General features: G+C 42.8%; 1 protein-coding gene across 1 annotated transcript in view; it reads left to right on the top strand.

The window, feature by feature from the left end:
• Positions 1 to 12,682: 12,682 nt before the first annotated feature.
• The window catches only part of spcs3 (signal peptidase complex subunit 3), a 65,725-nt gene continuing 57,353 nt past the window's right edge, over positions 12,683 to 21,054 (top strand). The window contains exon 1 of the mRNA XM_049721444.1: positions 12,683 to 12,927. Within this exon, the coding sequence (XP_049577401.1) occupies positions 12,785 to 12,927 (143 nt within the window). The 5' untranslated portion in view covers positions 12,683 to 12,784. The remainder of the gene's footprint in view (positions 12,928 to 21,054) is intronic.

Below are 21,054 nucleotides of genomic sequence, written 5' to 3'. Positions count from 1 at the left end.
CCGAAATAGGTCTGTTGAGAATCCTGGACGAGCCCCCAATTTCTGTCAGGTTCAAAGTGCTAAGTGAATATCTGTATAAAAGAAAAGGATCAGTAGACAAACACAAGTGAGGCAGAATATTGAGTTTTCTCGCAAGGAGTGAGATACAGATTGCTTTCTACAATCTGACTACACTAAAAATCTGTTTACACTCCTCGCTCTTTTTATTTGGAATGCCCTACCCACAGTGTGAGACGATAAGCCCCTGAGGGTGAGGGGGGAAAAAAGATTGCGGGCTTCGTCTCGTAAGAAAAGAAACAAAAAGTAATGCACAAAGTGTTGCGTGCAGATATGGCTATATCAGCAAAACAGTTTAAGCAATATTCCGAGAGATAAAAAGAGAAAGTGACGTTCTTTAAGGAAGATCAGAAGGTTCATGACGCATTGTTTGACGTGTTGTTTTCACGATCTGTTCTGGTGGACGCTGAGATGTCAGCAGTATCTTGTTTGACACAACCATCATCTCGCCCCTGACCCAGCCGTAATCCTTCTGTTCTGTTGCACAAGATAAGAATAAGCAAGGCAAAGCAGCAAGCATACTGAGCAGTAACATTATGAATAAGTACTCAGAAATCAGAATCAGAAAACCTTTATTGTCATTCTACATAGTACAATGAAATTGGAGACCTCCATCCAGTGCATGAGGTAACACAAGTAACATAGTCAAGTAATCGACTCGTAGAAAAGTAGATGAAATAATCAGAAACAGTAGTGCGGACAAAGTGCAGTAATAGTGCAGGAGGAAAGTGTCATCAGTGTCGGCTGGAGTTGAGGGCGGCTATGGCTTGGGGAAAGAAACTGTTTCTGAGTCTGTTTGTCCTGGTCTTCATTTGCCTGTAGCGTCTTCCAGAGGGCAACAGGTCAAACAGGGCGGAGCCAGGGTGGGAGCTGTCCGCTGAGATGGCCTTAGCCCTGCTGAGGCAGCGGGTAGTGTAGATGTCCGTAAGGGAGGGGAGAGGGCGGCCGATGATCCTCTGGGCTGCCTTCACCACTCTCTGCAGCTTCTCCCTGTCAGCGGCGGTGGAGCTGCCGAACCATACTACGATGCAGTAGGTCAGTAGACTCTCGATGGAAGATCGGTAGAAGGTCAGCAACAGGTCGGTGTTGAGGTTGTACCTCCTGAGGACTCTCAGGAAGTGTAACCGCTGCTGAGCCTTCTTGACGATGGTGGTGATGTTCTCTGACCAGGAGATCCGGTCAGAGATGTGGACGCCCAGGTACTTGGTGCTGTGGACCCTCTCCACCTGCTCGCCGTTGATGAAGAGGGGAGTTGGCTCAGGGCTGTGTCTTCTGAAGTCTATGATGAGCTCGTTGGTCTTCTTGGTGTTCAGAGCGAGATTGTTCTCAGAGCACCAGTCGACCAGCTCCAGGACCTCCTCTCTGTAGGCTACCTCATCGCCATTGGAGATGAGACCGACCACAGTGGTATCGTCGGCGAACTTGACAACTCATTAGAGAACGCATGATAACATATATATACAATTTTTCTAACAGTGTAAAATGTAAATAAAACCAAAATACGATTCGAAAATCCTCAACCCATATACAATTGAATACACTACAAAGAGAACATATTTAATGTTCAAACTGATAAACTTAATTGTTTTTTGCCGAATAATAATTAACCTCGAATTTCATGGCTGCAACACTTCCAGTAGAATTTGGGAAAGGTGGCAAAAAATACTGAGAAAGCTGAGAAAAGCTCATCAAACACCTATTTGGAACATCCCACATGTGATCAGGCTAATTGGGTACCATGATTGGGTATAAAAGGAGCCTCCCCAAACATGCTCACTCATTCACAAGCAAGGATGGGGCGAGGTTCATCACTTAGTCCACAACTGCGTGAAAAAATAGTTGAACAGTTTAAGAACAACATTTCTCAAAGTAAAATTGCAAAGAATTTAGGGTTTTCAACATTTGCGGTCCATAATATCAAAAAGTTCAGAGAATCTGGTGAAATCACTGCACGCAAGCGCCACGGCAGGAAACCAAGACTGAATGACCGTGACCTCATGTAAAATGGACTGATGCACAATGAAAAAGTGTTTTGTGGTCTGATGAGTCCACTTTTCAAATTGTTTTTGGAAACACTGGACGTTGTGTCCTCCGGACCAAAAAGGAAGCGGACCATCCGGACTGTTATCAACGCAAAGTTAAAAAGTCAACATCTGTGATGGTATGGGGGTGCATTAGTTCCCATGGCATAGGTGACTAACATTTCTGTGAAGGCAACATAAATGCTGAAAAGTACATACAGATTTTGGAGCAACCTATGCTGCCGTCTAAGCGACGTCTTTTTCATGGACGTCGCTGCTTATTTCAGCAAGATAATGCCAAGCCACATTTTGCACGTGGTACAACAGCGTGGTTTCGACATAAAAGAGTCCAGGTTCTCCCCTGGCCTGCATGCAGACCAGAACTGTCTCCCATTGAAAATGTGTGGCGCATTATGAAGCGAAAAATACGACAGGGAAGATCCCGGACTGTTGAACAACTGAAGCAGTTCATCAAGCAAGAATGGGAAAGAATTCCACATGAGAAGCTAAGAGAATTCGTCTCCTCTCTTCCAAAACGTTTATTGAGTGTTATTAAAAGGAAAGGTGATGGATGTAACAAAGTGGTAAACATGCCCTTTCCCAACTTCTACTGCAGGTGTTGCAGCCATGAAATTCTAAGTTAATTATTATTTGAAAAATAAAATAAAGTTTATGAGTTTGAGCATTAAATATGTTGTCTTTGTAGTGTATTCAATTGAATATAGGTTGAAAAGGATTTTCAAATCATTGTTTTTTGTTTTTATTGACATTTTGCACAATTTCCCAAATTCAACCGAATACGGTTTGTAGTATAAGAAGTAAAAAAAATGAGACATACATTTAATCTCAGCAAGACATGCCTCAAGATTACAGCAATCCCAGGGATTTGTCATTTCTCACGGCATACATAATTGTATGTCGTCCACATAACAATTAAAATTTATATTTACGTATTACACCAAGCCCAAAAATATAAATACTAAACAGTATAGGTGTCAAAGTACCAATCCCTGCAGGACACCACATGTAACATTATTAAAGTCAAAAGTCGTGTTGCCATGGATTACACTGTGGGTCCTCTCCGTAATCTCATCCCTAATGGACTAATTCTTTTTCAATGAAAAATTCCATGAAATCATCGGCTGAGTTGGGGAGCCGTCGGAGGTCAGCTTCTGTTGTGTTAGCTTTGCCACAGTATCAAATAAGTATCTAGAGTTGTTTTTATTGAGACCGATAATTTGAGAGAAATGGTTTTTGCTAAACTGAGCGCTTCTTTGTATTTCACCAGGCTGTCACACCATGCCTGACAGAAAACCTCAACTCAGTGGTCTAGTGGTAGAGTGTCCACCCTGAGACTAGAAGGTTGTGGGTTTAAACACCGGCCGGGTCATACCAAAAACTATAAAAATGGCCTCCCTGCTTGGCACTCAGCATTAAGGGTTGGAATTGGGGGGTTAGATCACCAAATGATTTCCGAGTGCAGCACCGCTGCTGCTCACTGCTCCCCTCTCCCACAGGGGATGGATCAAAATCACACGGGGATGGGTTAAATGCAGAGGACAAATTTCACCACACCTAAATGTGTGTGTGACGACGATCATAGGGACTTTAACTTAGTTCCATGCCATTTGTGCGCAAGTTTCCTGCTAGTGTGTGAGTTTCATCCGTGAATAGATGTGTGTTGATCGGAGTGCCCAGAGTGCAGGATAACTGTGCCATTGCTCATCACCTGGCATCCAGCGCCGGTCCATCGGCATTCACTTATTCCCAGGATGTCCAACCTGCATCCCATTTCACTCGTGACCTGAGCTGTTTTGGATGTGTCGAACATGGTACTGACATTCCATGCACCCAGGCGGACCATAGTTTTGGATCTCAGTGTCTATCACGCTCCTGACTTCCTATTGAAGGCTTTCATAGGTTGGCTCGAGCCTACTGCGAGGTCCATGATAGTAAAGTTGGTAGAAGTTTCCGTAACAGTAGTGTCTTTTTACGGGGTAGGGCTGTTGGCCCCACGCCCAACCTGGAGGACCACGTGCTGTTTTACAAAACTATAGTATTAAATGGAAAAGCTGAACTGTGATAAGAGCAATCCCGATAGCAGCCAAACTGTTGGTACAGAACAAAGACAAGCATTTTTTCCTGATAGATCAAAACTGAAAACAATAACCTTCTGACTAAAGAACAAAGAAAAGTTATGCTGTTCCTTGACTGATACGCTCTACCCACTACGATCACATAGAAACTACATCATCCAGTTTTTTTCACAAGCCAATATAAGGAAAATTAGAACTTTCTTAATCAAATATCCAGTTTGCCCCAAGGTTAAAGAAGTCCAATTTACAATAAAAAAATTAAATGACATTTCTCCATCCAATGAATTATTAAGATTGAAGTTTGGTGTAAACCACAATAATTGTACTTTCTGTGATGAATGTATTTAGACCACAGCACTTCTTTTCTTTGAGTGTATATACACAACAGCTTTTTTGAAGAACTTTCAGGAGTGGTTGTCAACCAAAATATTTTTTCCTGTTCCACTCACGAAGGAAGATATTATCTTTGGACTCATTCTGGAAGACAATTTTAATAATCTGTTATTGTAAGCTAAACATTTCATCCATTGCTTTCAATTGAGAAAGACAAAGCCCATGTTCTCTGTCGTTATGAAAGACCTCACAGATAAACACCTGAAGGAATGGGTCGAAATACAAAAAGTCCTGCCTAGCTACAAAAACAGATATGCTCAAACCTCATTGAATAAAGTACATAAGCAGACAAGTATATTCACATATCAAATAAATAAAAGAAACATTTTAAGCATATAATTATACCCACATACCAAATCAATGAAGACGACGTAACTGGACATTTTTGATAAGTGGTAATGAGAAAGGTTTTTATAACTTTATGATATATATTTCTGAGCACTTTGAAATAAATGTTTTTTGATATATTGCCTGAATAGCTTAACGACCCTTAAGGAACTGTTTAACGCATGCCTGATGATTTTCTAAATCACGGACACTGCCAAAGTCGTTTAAAAATGTTCAGTACTTGATTGTATCTTATGTTTTGACTAATGCTAGACGCCAGTTTTTGATTACTACTGAACGTTCTGGACAGAGGGAAATGTTTTGCCTAACAAAGAAAAGATATGGTTGAAAGCATGATTAAACTAAGAATATGATGACGTAAGCAAGTACATGGAGATCAAAAGAACAAACAAACAAATACATGGTAAGTGGTGAGTACAAACTTTGCATAGTCAGGGAACATTAATAAATGGATGATGTCACAGCCAAAAGCTCACATAATTCCGTACAAAATGACAAAATTAAAAGAATGATGAATGGATGAGGTGCGACAGTGTATGTGCAAGAATGGAGGAGAATGTTTACAGTTAGGTCACTTGGAGATAAAACCAGCAGGTGCCAGAGGGAGACAGCCCAGCCAAAGATGATCGTCAAGGCTGAAAGACGGAAAGGAAAACAACAGCCCCCACACATCGAATCACCCATAATCAGCACCCAACCCCACGGAACCAGCTCTCACCGAACCAGCACTCACTCCCATGGAATCAGACTCTCCTTCGAACTTGCCCCACCCCAAAGACTCATCACCCATCAAACTCGGCCCACAATGTGCAACTGAATATAAGCTGACCAAAGAACCTTGAACGTTGCCTTTTCTGAATGGAGACTTTCCGCTCTTGAAAGGCCCAGCACTGTATTGTACCTTCCTGAAAACAGAGCTTTCTTGACAAGAATTGTGATTGAACTCAACCAACCTGTGTAAGTCTAATTTCTGATTCAGTGTCTTAGCATTTTCCTAAATCTGAAGAAATCAAACGAGCACACAGTGAGTAAATTGGATAACAGGTGATTGGCAATGGCTTTTGCCGTGAGGCGCAGATAGCGCGCTCCCTACATTGTGGACAAAAATCAACACACCTCATGTCTTTAAAGGCCTAGAGACGTCCCTTTTTTTTTTTCAATTAGAACGGAATTTGATAGAATGTATAAAGTGAACACATTTGCCGCATTGGAAATTAAAAATGGACACCGATTACTAAGAATAAAGCTAAAATGAAATGCCAGTTTATCGATTGGGTCCCGCACGAAGCCGCACTGGCGGCGCCATTACTGTGACGTCACAAGTTGTACATCTGGATGTCAACAAGCCCAAACAACATGGTAGATGATAGCGACAGCTCCGTTTCTTGCGGCAATATTAGCATCATTTTATCCGATTCAGAAACCTCTTTTGACGCAGAATATGATGAATCTAGCAGTTCACTTGGGCTGAGCTGAGCACATTTTCTGAATTGTGCCCCTCCCGTCACTCTGGTTAGGTTGGCATAGTAAAAAGTGCTCTTGGGGGCTTCAGCGTGCCGAGTTGATCTCGGCACATGAAGAAATGACCACCTGCAACGTTTGGTTTAGGTTTTATAAGCATTTTTAATTTTATTGCTTAAATCGCATTTTCTCGACGAGCTGAGCAGGTTTTCTGAATTGTGTCTCTCCCGTCACTGTGGTTAGGTTGGCATAGTAAAAAGTTCTCAGGGGGCTTTAGAGTGCCGAGTTGACCACTGCGCATGGAGAAATGAACATCTGCAGCGTTTGGTTTAGGTTTTAGGCGCATTTTTAATTTTATTGCTTAAATCGCATTTTTTCGACGAGCTGAGCACGTTTTCTGAATTGTGCCCCTCCCGTCACGCTTCGACATACTTTTCAAAGTCAAAGTCTCCTTTATTGTCAATTCCTCCGCATGTCAAGACACACAAAGAGATCGAAATTACATTTCTCACTATCCCAGGGTGACAAGACAGCGTTCACAACGCACATACAAGTAAACAACACAGGAAAAATAAAACAAGAAGATGAACAATAAGAGTGATAGCACGCTAGCCGCTCCCGATGCACAGCAGAGTCCGGAAAGATAAGACAGAGTTCACAACGCACATACAAGTAAACAACACAGGAAAAATAAAACAAGAAGATAAACAATAAGAGTGATAGCACGCTAGCCGCTCCCGATGCACAGCAGAGTCCGGAAAGATAAGACAGAGTTCACAACGCACATACAAGTAAACAACACAGGAAAAATAAAACAAGAAGATGAACAATAAGAGTGATAGCACGCTAGCCGCTCCCGATGCACAGCAGAGTCCAGGCCACTGTGAACACGAGCACACAGCAGGCACGCACTGTCCGGTTCGTGGATCCTATCAGGCGAACGCAACCCATCTTGTCGTCCCGCGAACGAACGTACGCCAGGAGAATGGAAGGCACGGCTGGGCGAGCTGGGTTGGCCGCAAGCCTGGCCCGACGTCTCCGCGCTGGCCCCTCTTCTCTTTTTGTTTACATTCACTGAAGCTAAACGCGTACAACTTGGGACGTCATGAGACGTCACTTCCGGCTGGCGGCTCGGTGCAGTCAAACTCGTCTGCGCGGCAAATTTAAATTAAATTTTTCAGAGCAACAGCTTCCTTTTCGTTGTTTCGATCGTCAATTTATATTTATAAGCCCATAAGCTAACTAAAACCGATTTGTACATATATCGGTGTCTCTAGGTCTTTAAAGTTGATGAAAATTAAAATTGCATTAGTTTTACTCTATGCATACACTGAGTTTTGTATTTTTGTATTTTTGGTCGGGTGTCCCCCGCCTACTGCCCGATGACAGCTGGGATAGGCTCCAGCACGCCCGCGACCACCGTGGGGATAAAGTGGTACAGAAAATTGATGGATAGTTTTACTCTATGCATACACTGAGTTTTGTATTTATGGTGACCTCTAACTTGGCAAACTTAGGGATCCATTATTATTTTGTATTTATCATCCATCCATCTTCTACTCCAGTGGTCCCCAACCCCCGGGTCGCGGACCGGTACCGGTCCGTGGATCATCTGGTACCGGGCCAGACAAGAAAGAATAAATAACTTGCATTATTTTACCTCTCGGTGATGTGTACATAACATTACATCTCAAATTCTGAGCTTAGATTTAGGCCTCGCTCAATTCACGTATTTAAAACATTTGAAGTTCTCATTGTGCGATCCACTGCGTTACCATCATTCTATCTTGTTGTTATTTACCGCCCACCCGGGGCTTACTCTGGCTTCATGGATGAATTTTCAGAAGTTGTGGCTGATCTAGTGACAAATGCAGATAATATAGTTATCATGGGTGATTTCAACATCCACATGAATTCACCGTCGGAACCACTGACTTCGGCATTTCAAACTTTAATCGATACGCTTGGTTTTACGCAAGCTGTACAGGCAGCAACGCATAAGAATGGAAATACCTTAGATCTGGTATTATCCCGGGGACTAGCAACCTCAAATATAACAGTACTGCCATACACTACTGTTCTGTCTGATCATTTTTTAATAAAATTTGAAATTTTAGTTTCTTGTCAAAGACAAGAGAGCAATCAGAATTATAGCAGCCGTAATTTTAACTCCATGACTGCAACTGCGCTATCTGAGTTACTGTCGCCGGCAACCGCCATGTTTCCCGCGTACAGTGGCTCTATCGATAATCTTACAAATGAATTCAATGCGACATTATTAAAAGCCATCGACTCTGTGGCACCGCTACGTCTGAAAACTCGCCGTAGATGGCCAACTCCGTGGTTCACAGATGAAACACGTACGTTTAAACAATTATGTAGAAAGCATGAGCGCAGATGGCGTTTAACCAAACTTGAGGTTTTCCATCAGGCATGGAAGGACAGCCTCCTGAAATATAAAGATGCGCTTATTTTAGCAAAAACTCGTTATTTTTCGCAAGTCATTAATCTTAATAAAAACAATCCTAAATACTTATTTGATACAGTGGCAAAGCTAACTCTGCGCCAGCCGACCCCCGATAGCTCCTTCCATTCAGCTGACGAGTTTATGAAATTTTTTGCTCAAAAGATTGAGTCCATTAGGGATGGACATGCCAATCGCTCCGCCGGTTACTAGCCCTGGGGATCATGCAATAACCCTCTCAAATTTTAAAAGCGTGTCCCTTGAAATGCTTACAAAATTGGTTAGTACGGCTAAACAAACAACATGTTTACTCGACCCGCTTCCAGCCAAACTACTTAAAGAATTATTTCCAATTTTAGGACCGTCCGTCTTAAATATAATCAATCTGTCTGTTTCCTCTGGGATAGTGCCAATAGCCTTTAAAACCGCTATTATTAAACCACTACTTAAGCGAGCAAATCTTGACCCGGACTGTCTCAGTAATTATAGGCCAGTTTCAAATCTCCCATTCATAGCAAAACTTCTCGAAAAAGTAGTAGCGCAGCAACTTATTGATTACATGGTCGCTAATAATCGATATGACTCTTTTCAGTCTGGTTTTAGAGCTAATCATTCTACGGAGACAGCACTTGCTAAAGTGACTAATGATCTCCTCATAGCTATGGATTCAAATACGTCGTCTGTATTGTTACTACTTGATCTTAGTGCTGCCTTTGACACTGTAGACTTCGATATTTTATTAGGGCGTCTTAAAAGTTGTGTTGGTATCTCAGGGTCAGCACTAAGATGGTTCAATTCCTATCTATCAGCCAGGACGCACCGAGTGGTCCATGGTAATACGTCCTCTGAGCTTTATAATGTTACGTGTGGTGTCCCACAGGGATCGGTACTCGGACCGATTTTATTTAATATTTATATGATTCCGCTTGGGGACATAATACGTAAATATAATATTAGTTTTCAATGCTACGCGGATGACACCCAATTATATATGCCGTTATCGATGACAGATCCACAGGACTGCTGTAATCTCGAGGCGTGCCTTGCGGAGATTAAGCAATGGATGTCTCTCAACTTCCTTCGTCTTAACCCGGATAAAACTGAGATGTTGATAATTGGTCCTACTCGTTATCAACATTTATTTAAGGAAACCACCATAACTATTGATAACCGTACTATCACTCAGAGTGATACGGTAACTAATCTCGGGGTAATATTTGACCAAACGCTCTCCTTCCAAAAACACATTAAGAATATAACCAGGATTGCGTTTTTTCACCTTCGTAATATTGCTAAGATTCGTCCTATCCTCTCGACCGGGGATGCGGAAACTATTATACATGCGTTCGTCACGTCGCGCCTGGACTACTGTAATGTATTATTCTCTGGTCTTCCTAAATCCAGTATCAAAAGTCTACAGTTAGTGCAAAATGCCGCTGCGAGGCTGCTCTCACGGTCAAGAAAATTTGATCACATTACCCCAATATTAGCCAAATTACATTGGCTCCCGGTCCATTTAAGATGTGACTTCAAGGTTCTTCTACTAACCTATAAATCACTGCATGGCTTAGCGCCTTCATATCTCGTCGACCTAGTCGTTCCTTATGTTCCGTCTCGTAACCTTCGTTCGCAAAACGCTAGTCTTTTAGTTATACCGAGGGCCAAGAAAATGTCTGCAGGGTCTAGAGCATTCTCTATTCGGGCTCCAGAGCTTTGGAATGCCCTACCAATGGATATTAGAACTACTACCTCAGTAGAAACATTTAAGACACGTTTAAAGACACATTTCTATGAGATGGCCTTTAACTAACTTGTGATGGCTGATTTGGCCGGAGTTTGTTCTGTTCTCTCTGCCCACCTCCTCCCCGGCTGGGGAGGGGGTTAGGTGGCTCAAAAGCTGATAGCGGCTGGCTGGATTCTCGGGGACCAGTTCGGGATGGGGGAGCTGCGGCTCGGCCCCATTGAGGACACTGCCAGGACAATCGAGGGCACCTTCGACATCCATTTTTTTTCATTGATTTTCATATTATGTATTACTTGTGCACTCTCTGCATCCATTACAACCTGGTGATCCTGAAAGGGGGATCCTTCCATCTGTGGTCCCTTCTCAAGGTTTCTCATTTTCCCCTGGCAGGGTTTTTTTGAGTTTTTCCTTGCCCTTTTGGGAGCTTATGATCAGGGGATGCTTTGAGAATAATTGTCAATTTTGGCTATGTGAAGCCCTTTGAGACTGTTTGTGATTCAGGGCTATACAAATAAACTTGACTTGACTTGAATTACTCATGTTATGTTGTTGGCACGATGTTATGAGGATGCTGCAAGTAAAGTTGCATAGAATACACAGTGGATTCACGTTTATTAGTATAGATATTATATTATTATTATATTATATTATGACGTTTAGGATTGTGGTTGTGATTGTTGTTTTGCGGAAATTGGATTGTAGTTCAAACACGGACGATTTTTGTAAAGAAAATGTCTATAAACAATGTGCAGTCTGTGATTATTTGATTTATTGATGCTTTCGACATTTGATTCTGATTTTCTAGAATCGTTTTAGACGTTTTCTCTGCAAAAATTGTGATGTCATCAAACACCGGTCCGTCAAAATATTGTCTGACAGTAATCCAGTCCATGGTGCTAAAAAGGTTGGGGACCACTGTTCTATACCATTTGGCCTACGGGGGTCGCGGTCATGCGAGAGAGAGCCTGTCCCAGCAGTCATCGGCAGGAGGGAGAGGACACCCCTGAATCGGTTGCCAGACAATCGCAGGGTACGGCGATCTTGAATGCCTTGAAAGGCGCCTTATAAATAAAATTATTATTATTATTATTATTATTATTATTATTATTATTATTATTATTATTATTATTATTATTATTATTATTATTATTACATAGAGACGAACAACCATCCGCTCTCGCACTCACGGGCAATTTGGAGCGCTACCAAGCATATTTTTGGGATGTGGGAGGAAATCGGAGGACCCGGAAAAAAGCCACACAGGCTCTGGAGAACACGCAAACTCCACACAGGGAGGGGCGGAGTTGGAATCAAACCCCCACCATCCTAACTGTGAGGTGGGTGTGCTAACCAGTGTGTGTATTTAGTATAGTTTTATTCTTTTTATTTATTTAAATATTTATTTGATTTGAATTTTTTCTGTTATTCTTTTTTAATGATTTACCTGTTGTGGTATTAGTTGGTAAGTATGTGCCTTGTGCGTTACATACACATGTTCTCTTGTCTTCGATATGCCATGTTTGTATATTTTCATAATAATAATAGTAATAATAATAATAATAATAATAATAATAATAATAATAATAATAATAATAATAATAATAATGAATAGACGTGGTCCCGACACCGGCGATGAGAGGAAATTGCCTGATTAAAAATAATGTCACAATAACGATGTGCTTTTTTCAAACATAAATAATAAACTAATTTAGTTCGCTAAATAAACAATCCCAGACTGTGCACCAAAAATAAAATTTCTAGATTTGTTTTTAGAAGTTTCTTCGCAAAGATCGTGACGTCATTAAAAGTGTTAGGACCCCGAGTCGATCCAAACAAGAGGACGCAGTCTGTGAATTTGGACACGGCAAATAATCACTACCCTCAAAAACTTCACACCGGAAGTTATAATATACCTCCAGTCAGAATAAAGAATGATCTCCTTGATGTGCCGATGAAGCTAACCTCTTAAGCAAGTAATTTACGATTTTATTTTATCCGTTTAGGTAAAGTGTGCACGATTTACAATACTTAAAATAAATATTAAGATACATCAGCATAGCGCGTACATGGTATTGTTTTATTGTGAAACACGGCGGGATGTGCTTTCTCTGTCATTTACAATTTGTCATTCTACACATACGGAGTTCGACACGTTTGTTAAATTTGAGTGTTAATTTTCTCTTGTACCACCTTTTAGAAAATGAACACCGTTTTGTCAAGAGCTAACTCCCTTTTTGCGTTCTCTCTGAGTGTCATGGCGGCCTTAACTTTTGGCTGTTTCATCACAACAGCGTTTAAAGACAGAACAGTTCCTGTGGACGTACGTGTTTCCAAAGTCATGCTGTAAGGTCCTTTGAATCTCTCTCTTTTTGAGCTCTGCGATCAAGATGTCGCTCGGTGTTTGTCAGATTGCACTATTTTCTCAAATGTAGGTTTCAAGTGTTTTTTAGTAACTGTAATAGGCAATTGACCACCATTTAACAGGCTTGGGAACGCTTAATCTGCAAATTAGACACCAAATGTTCAGTTGCGATGTTGAAATTGCGAAATAAACTCGCGTCTATGGTGTTACTTGCTGTGAATATTGCTTCATTTGAGACTGATGTTCAGTGGTAAGGTCTGCAGACCATGGTCTTTAAAGTGATAAACTCATTTGACTACAGATGAGAGATATTAGACATTTAACACGGTATTTGTTAGATTTGGTCCACAACTTGGGAAGCGTGCTATCCGCGCCTCACAGCAAAAGCCATAGCCAATCACCTGTTATCCAATTTACTCAATGCGTGCTCGTTCTATCTCTTCAGTTTTAGGAACAGGCTAAGACACCGAAACAAAATTTAGGCTTACACAGGTTGGTTGAGTTCAATCACAATTCTTGTTAAGAAAGCTCTGTTTTCAGGAAAGTACAATACAGCGCTGGGCCTTTCGTGGGACCATGCTCAAGAGCAGAAAGTATATCCATTCAGAAAGGGCAACGTTCAAGGTTCTTTGGTCAACTTATATTCAGTTTAACATGCCAGTGTGGGCCGAGTTTGATGGGTGATGAGTCAGGGGGTGTGCAAGTCGCAGGAGAGTTTGATTCTATGGGAGTGGATGCTGGTTCGGTGAGAGCTGGTTCCGTGAGGTTGGGTGCTAATTATGGGCGATTCGGCGTGTGTGGGGGCTGCTGTTTTCCATCCCGTCTTTCGGCCTTGACGATCACCTTTGGCTGGGTTCTTGGTTGTTTTCCTCCTGCCGCTCTTCCTCTGGCACAGCTACCGGTTTTATCTCCAAGTGTCCTTCCTATAAACCATTCTTGCGCATACATCCACTTCGCCCACTTTATGCACACCGCCCATTCATCATTCTTTCAATTTTGTCATTTTGTACGGAATTATGTGAACTTTTGGCTGTGACATCATCAATTTGTTAACCCTGACTATGCAAAGTTCTTACTCACCACTTACCATGCATTTGATTGTTTGTTCTTTTGACACTATCTTTTGACACATATTGTTAGGTTGAAAATCAGCAAAAGGATCAGCAGACAAAACGAGTGAGGCAGAATATTGAGTCTTTTCTCGCGAGGAGTGCATTCAGACTTACAGCAATCCGACTACACTAAAAATCTGTTTACACTCCTCGCTCTTTTTATTTGGAATGCCCTACCCACAGTGTGAGACGATTAGCCCCTGAGGGTGAGGGGGAAAAAAAGATTGCGGGCTTCGTCTCGTAAGAAAAGAAACAAAAAGTAATGCACAAAGTGTTGCGTGCAGATATGGCTATATCAGCAAAACAGTTTAAGCAATATTCCGAGAGATAAAAAGAGAAAGTGACGTTCTTTAAGGAAGATCAGAAGGTTCATGACGCATTGTTTGACGTGTTGTTTTCACGATCTGTTCTGGTGGACGCTGAGATGTCAGCAGTATCTTGTTTGACACCCCCTGACCCAGCCGTAATCCACAGAAATACATATCAGATCATAAAGTTATAAAAACCTTTGTCATTACCACCTATCAAAAATGTCTATGTCTTTATTGATTTGGTGTGTAAGTATAATTATATACTTAAAATGTTTCTTTTATTGATTTAATATGTGAATATACTTGTCTGCTTATGTTATTTTTTCAATGAGGTTTGAGCATATTTGTTTTTGTAGCTAGGCAGGACTTTTTGTACATCGACCCCATTTCTTCTTTGACCACATTGAACAATTTAAGCAGAATTTTGTAGTGCCCAACCGGCATGTATTAGTTCTTGTTGTTGTTAGTGTGAAGGCAAAGGCCTTCACACTTATGTTATTCTATACCATTCACTTTATTGTGTCAAGGGAAAGGCCTTCACACTATTGTTATTGAACAACTTTATTTTTCTACTTAGTCCCCCCACTTTTTTTACGCTTAACTAGTTCCACATACTTGAACCGATTCACTTCGTTCCACTTTTAACTTATTCCAAAATATTCATGACCGTTGACATCCATCCATCCATCCATCCATCCATCCATCCATCCATCCATCCATCCATCCATCCATCCATCCATCCATCCATCCATCCATCCATCCATCCATCCATCCATCCATTTTCTGAACCGCTTAGTCCCCACGGGGGTCGTGGGTGTGCTGGAGCCTATCCCAGCCATCATCGGGCAGTAGGCGGGGGACACCCTGAACCGGTCGCCAGCCAATCGCAGGGCACACAGAGACAACCAACCATTCGCACTCACACCTAGGGACAATTTGGAGTCTTCAATCGGCCTACCAAGCATGTCTTTGGGATGTGGGAGGAAACCGGAGTGCCCAGAGAAAACCCACGCGGTCCCGGGGAGAACATGCAAACTCCACACAGGGAAGGCCGGAGGTGGAATCGAACCCGCACCCTCCTAACTCTGAGGCGGACGTGCAAATTTTTCCCCATTCATTCTTAACGGCACATTCAACATTTCACATTTACGTCATTCCAGTTCGAAATTCACATCATTCATCACATTGGGGAAGATTTTCAACATTCCCATAATTGCAAAATTCAAAAATTTCACGTTTTCACGTTTAACATTTCCATAAAATTTCACAAAATGTCGCTTTTCACTTCTAATTTCTACATTTTTCAACCGATTCAAGCCGTTCCAACTTTCAACTAATAATAATAATAATAATAATACATTTTATTTGTAACGCACTTTACATTCGGAGGAATGTCAAAGTGCTACATGGCAAGTAAAGACAAGAAAACAAAAAGACAAGAATAAAACAACTGGACCACAATCGGGATACGAAAACCAGGATTACGGAAATGCTAGGGTAAAGAGGTGAGTTTTAAGTCCAGTTTTGAAAGAGTCAGTGGATTGGGTTGCTCTTAGGTGGTCGGAGGGAGTTCCACAGTGTGGGGGCTGCATGGCAGAAGGCCCGGTCGCCCATGGTGCGCAACTTGGTTTTTGGGACGTCAAGAAGGTGTGAGTTGGATGAGTGGAGGCTTCGGGTGGCAGGCTTTGGGGCAAGGAGTTCTTTGAGTTATGGGGGAGCATTTCCGAGGATACACTGCTGAGTGAGGAGGGTGATCTTTTAATCAGTTCGGAATTTGATGGGGAGCCAGAACGGAGAATGGGTGTGATGTGGTCACTTTTCCGCACCCTCATCATGATCCTAGCAGCGCTGTTTTGGATGTACTGTAGCCTCTGGAGGCTCTTGCTATGGATCCCGATGAGGAGTGTGTTACAGTAGTCTAGCCTCAACTGTTCATCTTTTGCCTACCTATTCCACAACTTCCTACTTACCAAAAATTCAAAATTTTAAATTTTGAAATTCACGCCAAATTCTCCAAAATTTCATTTTTCACTTCTGATTTCTACATTTTTTGACCAATTCAACCCATTCCAAATTTGAAATGTTCATCTTATGCCTACCTATTCCACAACTTCCCATTTATCAAAAATTCCCAATTTTCAATAATGAAATGCACGCCAAATTTTCCAAAATTTTGTTTTTCCCTTCTAATTTCTACATTTTTCAACTGATTCATCCCGTTCCAACTTTAAACATAGCATTCCCCAAATATATATTGAGCTTCTTCGCCTTCACACGCAATTTCTCCAGAAATTTCTATTTTATTCTCCTCACTTTTTTTTACGCGCTACTCCTTCAACATAATTCATTCGATTCACTCCATTCCACTTTTGACGTATTCCACATATTCACGAGCGCTTGCATTTTCTCGTTTTAAAAATTGACGACAATTTTTTCCCCATTCATTCTTAATGGCACATTCAACATTTCACATTTACGTCGTTCCAGGTTGAAATTCCCATTGTTCAGCACATTCAAATCACATTTGGAAAGATTCTCGACATTCCCAAAATTGCCAAATTCAAAAATTTCATGTTTTCACGTTTAGAATTTCTGCAAAATTTCACAAAATTTCGTTTTTCACCTTTAATTTCTACATTTTTCCATTGATTCAACCCGTTCCAACTTTCAATTGTTCATCTTTTGCCCACCTATTCCACAACTTCCCATTTACCGAAAATTCAAAATTTTTAATTTTGAAATTCACGCCAAATTCTCCAAAATTAGTTTTTTTCCCTTCTAATTTCTACAAACTGGATTCGGTTGAAGTTGGGAAATTGTGTAAAATGTAAATAAAAACAAAATACAATAATTTGAAAATCCTTTTCAACCTATATTGAATTGAATATACTACAAAGACAACATATTTAATGCTCAAATTCATAAACTTTATTTTATTTTTCAAATAATAATTAACTTAGAATTTCATGGCTGCAGCACGTGCAGTAAAAGTTGTGAAAGGGCATGTTTACCAGTTCTGGACTGCAAGAGGGCCAGGGGAGAACCTGGACTCTTTTACTTCGAAGCCACGCTGTTGTAACACGTGCAGAATGTGGCTTGGCATTATCTTGCTGAAATAAGCAGCAACGTCCATGAAAAAGATGTCGCTTGGACGGCAGAATATGTTGCTCCAAAATCTTTATGTACTTTTCAGCATTTATGTTGCCTTCACAGAAAATTACCAGCTCAGTGGCCTAGTAGTAGAGTGTCCGCCCTGAGACTGGAAGGTTGTGGGTTCAAACCCCGGCCGGGTCATACCAAAGATTATAAAAATGGGACCCATTGCCTCCCTGCTTGGCACTCAGCATTAAGGGTTGGAATTGGGGGTTAGATCACCAAATGATTCCCGAGCGCGGCACCGCTGCTGCTCACTGCTCCCCTCTCCCCCAGGGGATGGATCAAAAATCACATGGGGATGGGTTAAATGCAGAGGACAAATTTCACCACACCCAGATGTGTGTGTGACGATGATCATTGGGACTTTTTTTTTTTTAACTTTAAATGTAAGTCACCTATGCCATGGGAACTAATGCACCCCCATACCATCATAGATTTTGGCTTTTGAACTTTGCGTTGATAACAGTCCGGATGGTCCGCTTCCTTTTTGGTCCGGAGGACACAACGTCCAGTGTTTCCAAAAACAATTTGAAAAGTGGACTCATCAGACCACAAAACACTTTTTCATTGTGCATCAGTCCATTTTACATGAGGTCACGGTCATTCAGTCTTGGTTTCCTGCCGTGGCGCTTGCGTGCAGTGATTTCACCAGATTCTCTGAACTTTTTGATATTATGGACCGCAAATGTTGAAAACCCTAAATTCTTTGCAATTTTACTTTGAGAAATGTTGTTCTTAAACTGTTCAACTATTTTTTCACGCAGTTGTGGACTAAGTGATGAACCTCGCCCCATCCTTGCTTGTGAATGAGTGAGCATGTTTGGGAGGCTCCTTTTATACCCAATCATGGTACCCAATTAGCCTGATCACATGTGGGATGTTCCAAATAGGTGTTTGATGAGCTTTTCTCAGCTTTCTCAGTATTTTTTGCCACCTTTCCCAACTTTTACTGGAAGTGTTGCAGCCATGAAATTCGAAGTTAACTATTATTTGGCAAAAAACAATTAAGTTTATCAGTTTGAACATTAAATATGTTATCTTTGTAGTGTATTCAATTGAATATGGGTTGAGAAGGATTTTTAAATCATTGTTTTTTGTTTTTATTTACATTTTACACAATTTCCCAACTTCCGGTTTGTACATTTTTCCACCGATTCAACCCATTCCAACTTTATTCACTTTGTTCACCTTATTCACCCCCTTCACCCACACTTCCACGATGCTTACCCAATTCACCCCTACACCCCCAGTTCCACAGGCCATCCTGGATTGACCCAGAAGTGCCCCAAAATGAACAAGAAGTGAACCGGAAGTGCACCAAATCAAACTGGTAGTGACCCAAATTGAACCGGAAGTGCCCGAAATCAAAACGGAAGTGACCTAAATCAAATCGGAAGTGACCCAAATAAACCGGAAGTCGATCCATCCATCTTCTTCCACTTATCTGGGGTCGGCCACTTCATCCAGTTCATCCCGGGGGATCCCAAGGCGTTCCCAGGCCAGCTGAGAGACATAGTCTCTCCAGCACGCCCTGGGTCGACCCTGGGGTCTCTTACCGGTGGGACATGCCCGGAACACCTCCCCAGGGAGGTGTCCAGGAGGCATCCTGATGAGATGCCCGAGCCACCTCATCTGGCTCCTCTCAACGTGGTGGAATAGCGACTCTACTCTGAGTCTCTCCCAGATGACCGAGCTTCTCACCCTATCTCTAAGAGAGAGCCCGAACAGACTGCGGAGAAAACTCATTTCGACTGCTTGTATCCGGGATCTCGTTCTTTCGGTCCCGACCCATAGCTCGTGGCCATAGGTGAGGGTAGGAGCGTAACTCGGCCGTTAAATTGAGAGCCTTTGCCTTTTGGCTCAGCTCTCTCTGTACCACTCCGGACCGGTACAGAGTCCGCATTATTGCCGACGCTGCACCGATCCGCCTGTCGATCTCGCGCTCCATCCTCCCCTCACTCGTGAACAACACCCCAAGATACTTGAACTCCTCCATTTGGTGCAAGATCTTATTCCCGATCCGGAGAAGGCATTCCGCCCTTTTCCGACTGAGGACCATGGACTCGGATTTGGAGGTGCTGACCCTCATCCCGACTGCTTCACACTCGGCTGCAAACCGCTCCAGTGAGAAGTGGAGATCAAGGACTGAATAAGCCAACAGCACCACGTCGTCTGCAAAAAGCAGAGATGCGATGCTGAGGTCCCCAACCCGGACCCCCTCCTGCGCCTAGAAATTCTGTCCATAAAAATTATGAACAGAATCGGTGACAAATGGCAGCCTTGGCGGAGTCCAACCCTCACTGGGAACGAATCCGACTTACTGCTGGAAATGCGGACTCTGGCATCGGTAACACAGGGACCGAACCGCCCTTATCAGTTGGCTCGGCATCCTGTACTCCCGAAGCACCCTCCACAGAACCTCCCAAGGGACACGGTCGAACGCCTTCTTCAACTCCACAAAACACATTTGGACTGGTTGGGTGAACTCCCATGCACCCTCGAGGATTCTGCCGAGGGTGTAGAGCTGGTCCACTGTTCCACGGCCACGGCGAAAGCCACACTGCTCCTGTCAAGTCAAGTCAAGTCAAGTTTATTTGTATAGCCCTAAATCACAAACAGTCTAAAAGGGCTTCACATAGCCAAAATTGACAATTATTCTCAAAGCATCCCCTGATCTTAAGCTCCCAAAAGGGCAAGGAAAAACTCAAAAAAACCCTGCCAGGGGAAAATGAGAAACCTTGAGAAGGGACCACAGATGGAAGGATCCCCCCTTTCAGGATCACCAGGTTATCCTCCAGGTGCTCCCCCTGAATCCGAGGTTCGACCTCCCGATGAACCCTCCTCTCCAGCACCCCTGAATAGACCTTACCAGGGAGGCTGAGGAGTGTGATTCCCCTGTAATTGGAACACACCCTCCGGTCCTCCTTCTTAAAGAGGGGAACCACCACCCCAGTCTGCCAATCCAGAGGCACTGTCCCCGATGTCCACGCAATGTTGTAGAGGCGTGTCAGCCATGACAGCCCCACAACCATCCAGAGCCTTTAAGAAGTCCAGGCGGATCTCATCCTCCCCTGGGGCCCTCCCACCGAGTAGTTTTTTAACTACCTCAGTGACTTCGACCCCAGAGATTGGAGAGCCCACCTCAGAGTCTCCAGGCCCTGCTTCCACAATGGAAAGCGTGTAGGTGGAATTGAGGTCTTCGAAGTATTCTTTCCGCCGACTCACGACGTCCCGAATCAAGGTCAGCAGCACGCCATCCCCACTCTAAACAGTGTTGATGTTTCACTGCTTCCCTCCTCCTGAGACGCCGGATGGTGGACAAGAATTTCCTCGAAGCCGCCCGGAAGTCATTCTCCCACGCCCGGGTTTTTGCCTCAGCAACCGCCGTAGCCGCGTTCCGCCTGGCCATCCGGTACCTGTCAGCTGCCTCCGGAGTCCTGCAGGCCAAAATGGCCCGATAGGACTCCTTCTTCAGCTTGTCGGCATCCCTTACCGCCGGTGTCCACCAGCAGGTTCGGGGATTTCCGCC

This window comes from Syngnathus scovelli, chromosome 5, assembly GCF_024217435.2.
Source record: "Syngnathus scovelli strain Florida chromosome 5, RoL_Ssco_1.2, whole genome shotgun sequence".
Lineage (NCBI taxonomy): Eukaryota > Metazoa > Chordata > Actinopteri > Syngnathiformes > Syngnathidae > Syngnathus > Syngnathus scovelli.
This window is presented reverse-complemented; position numbering and strand designations above follow the sequence as displayed.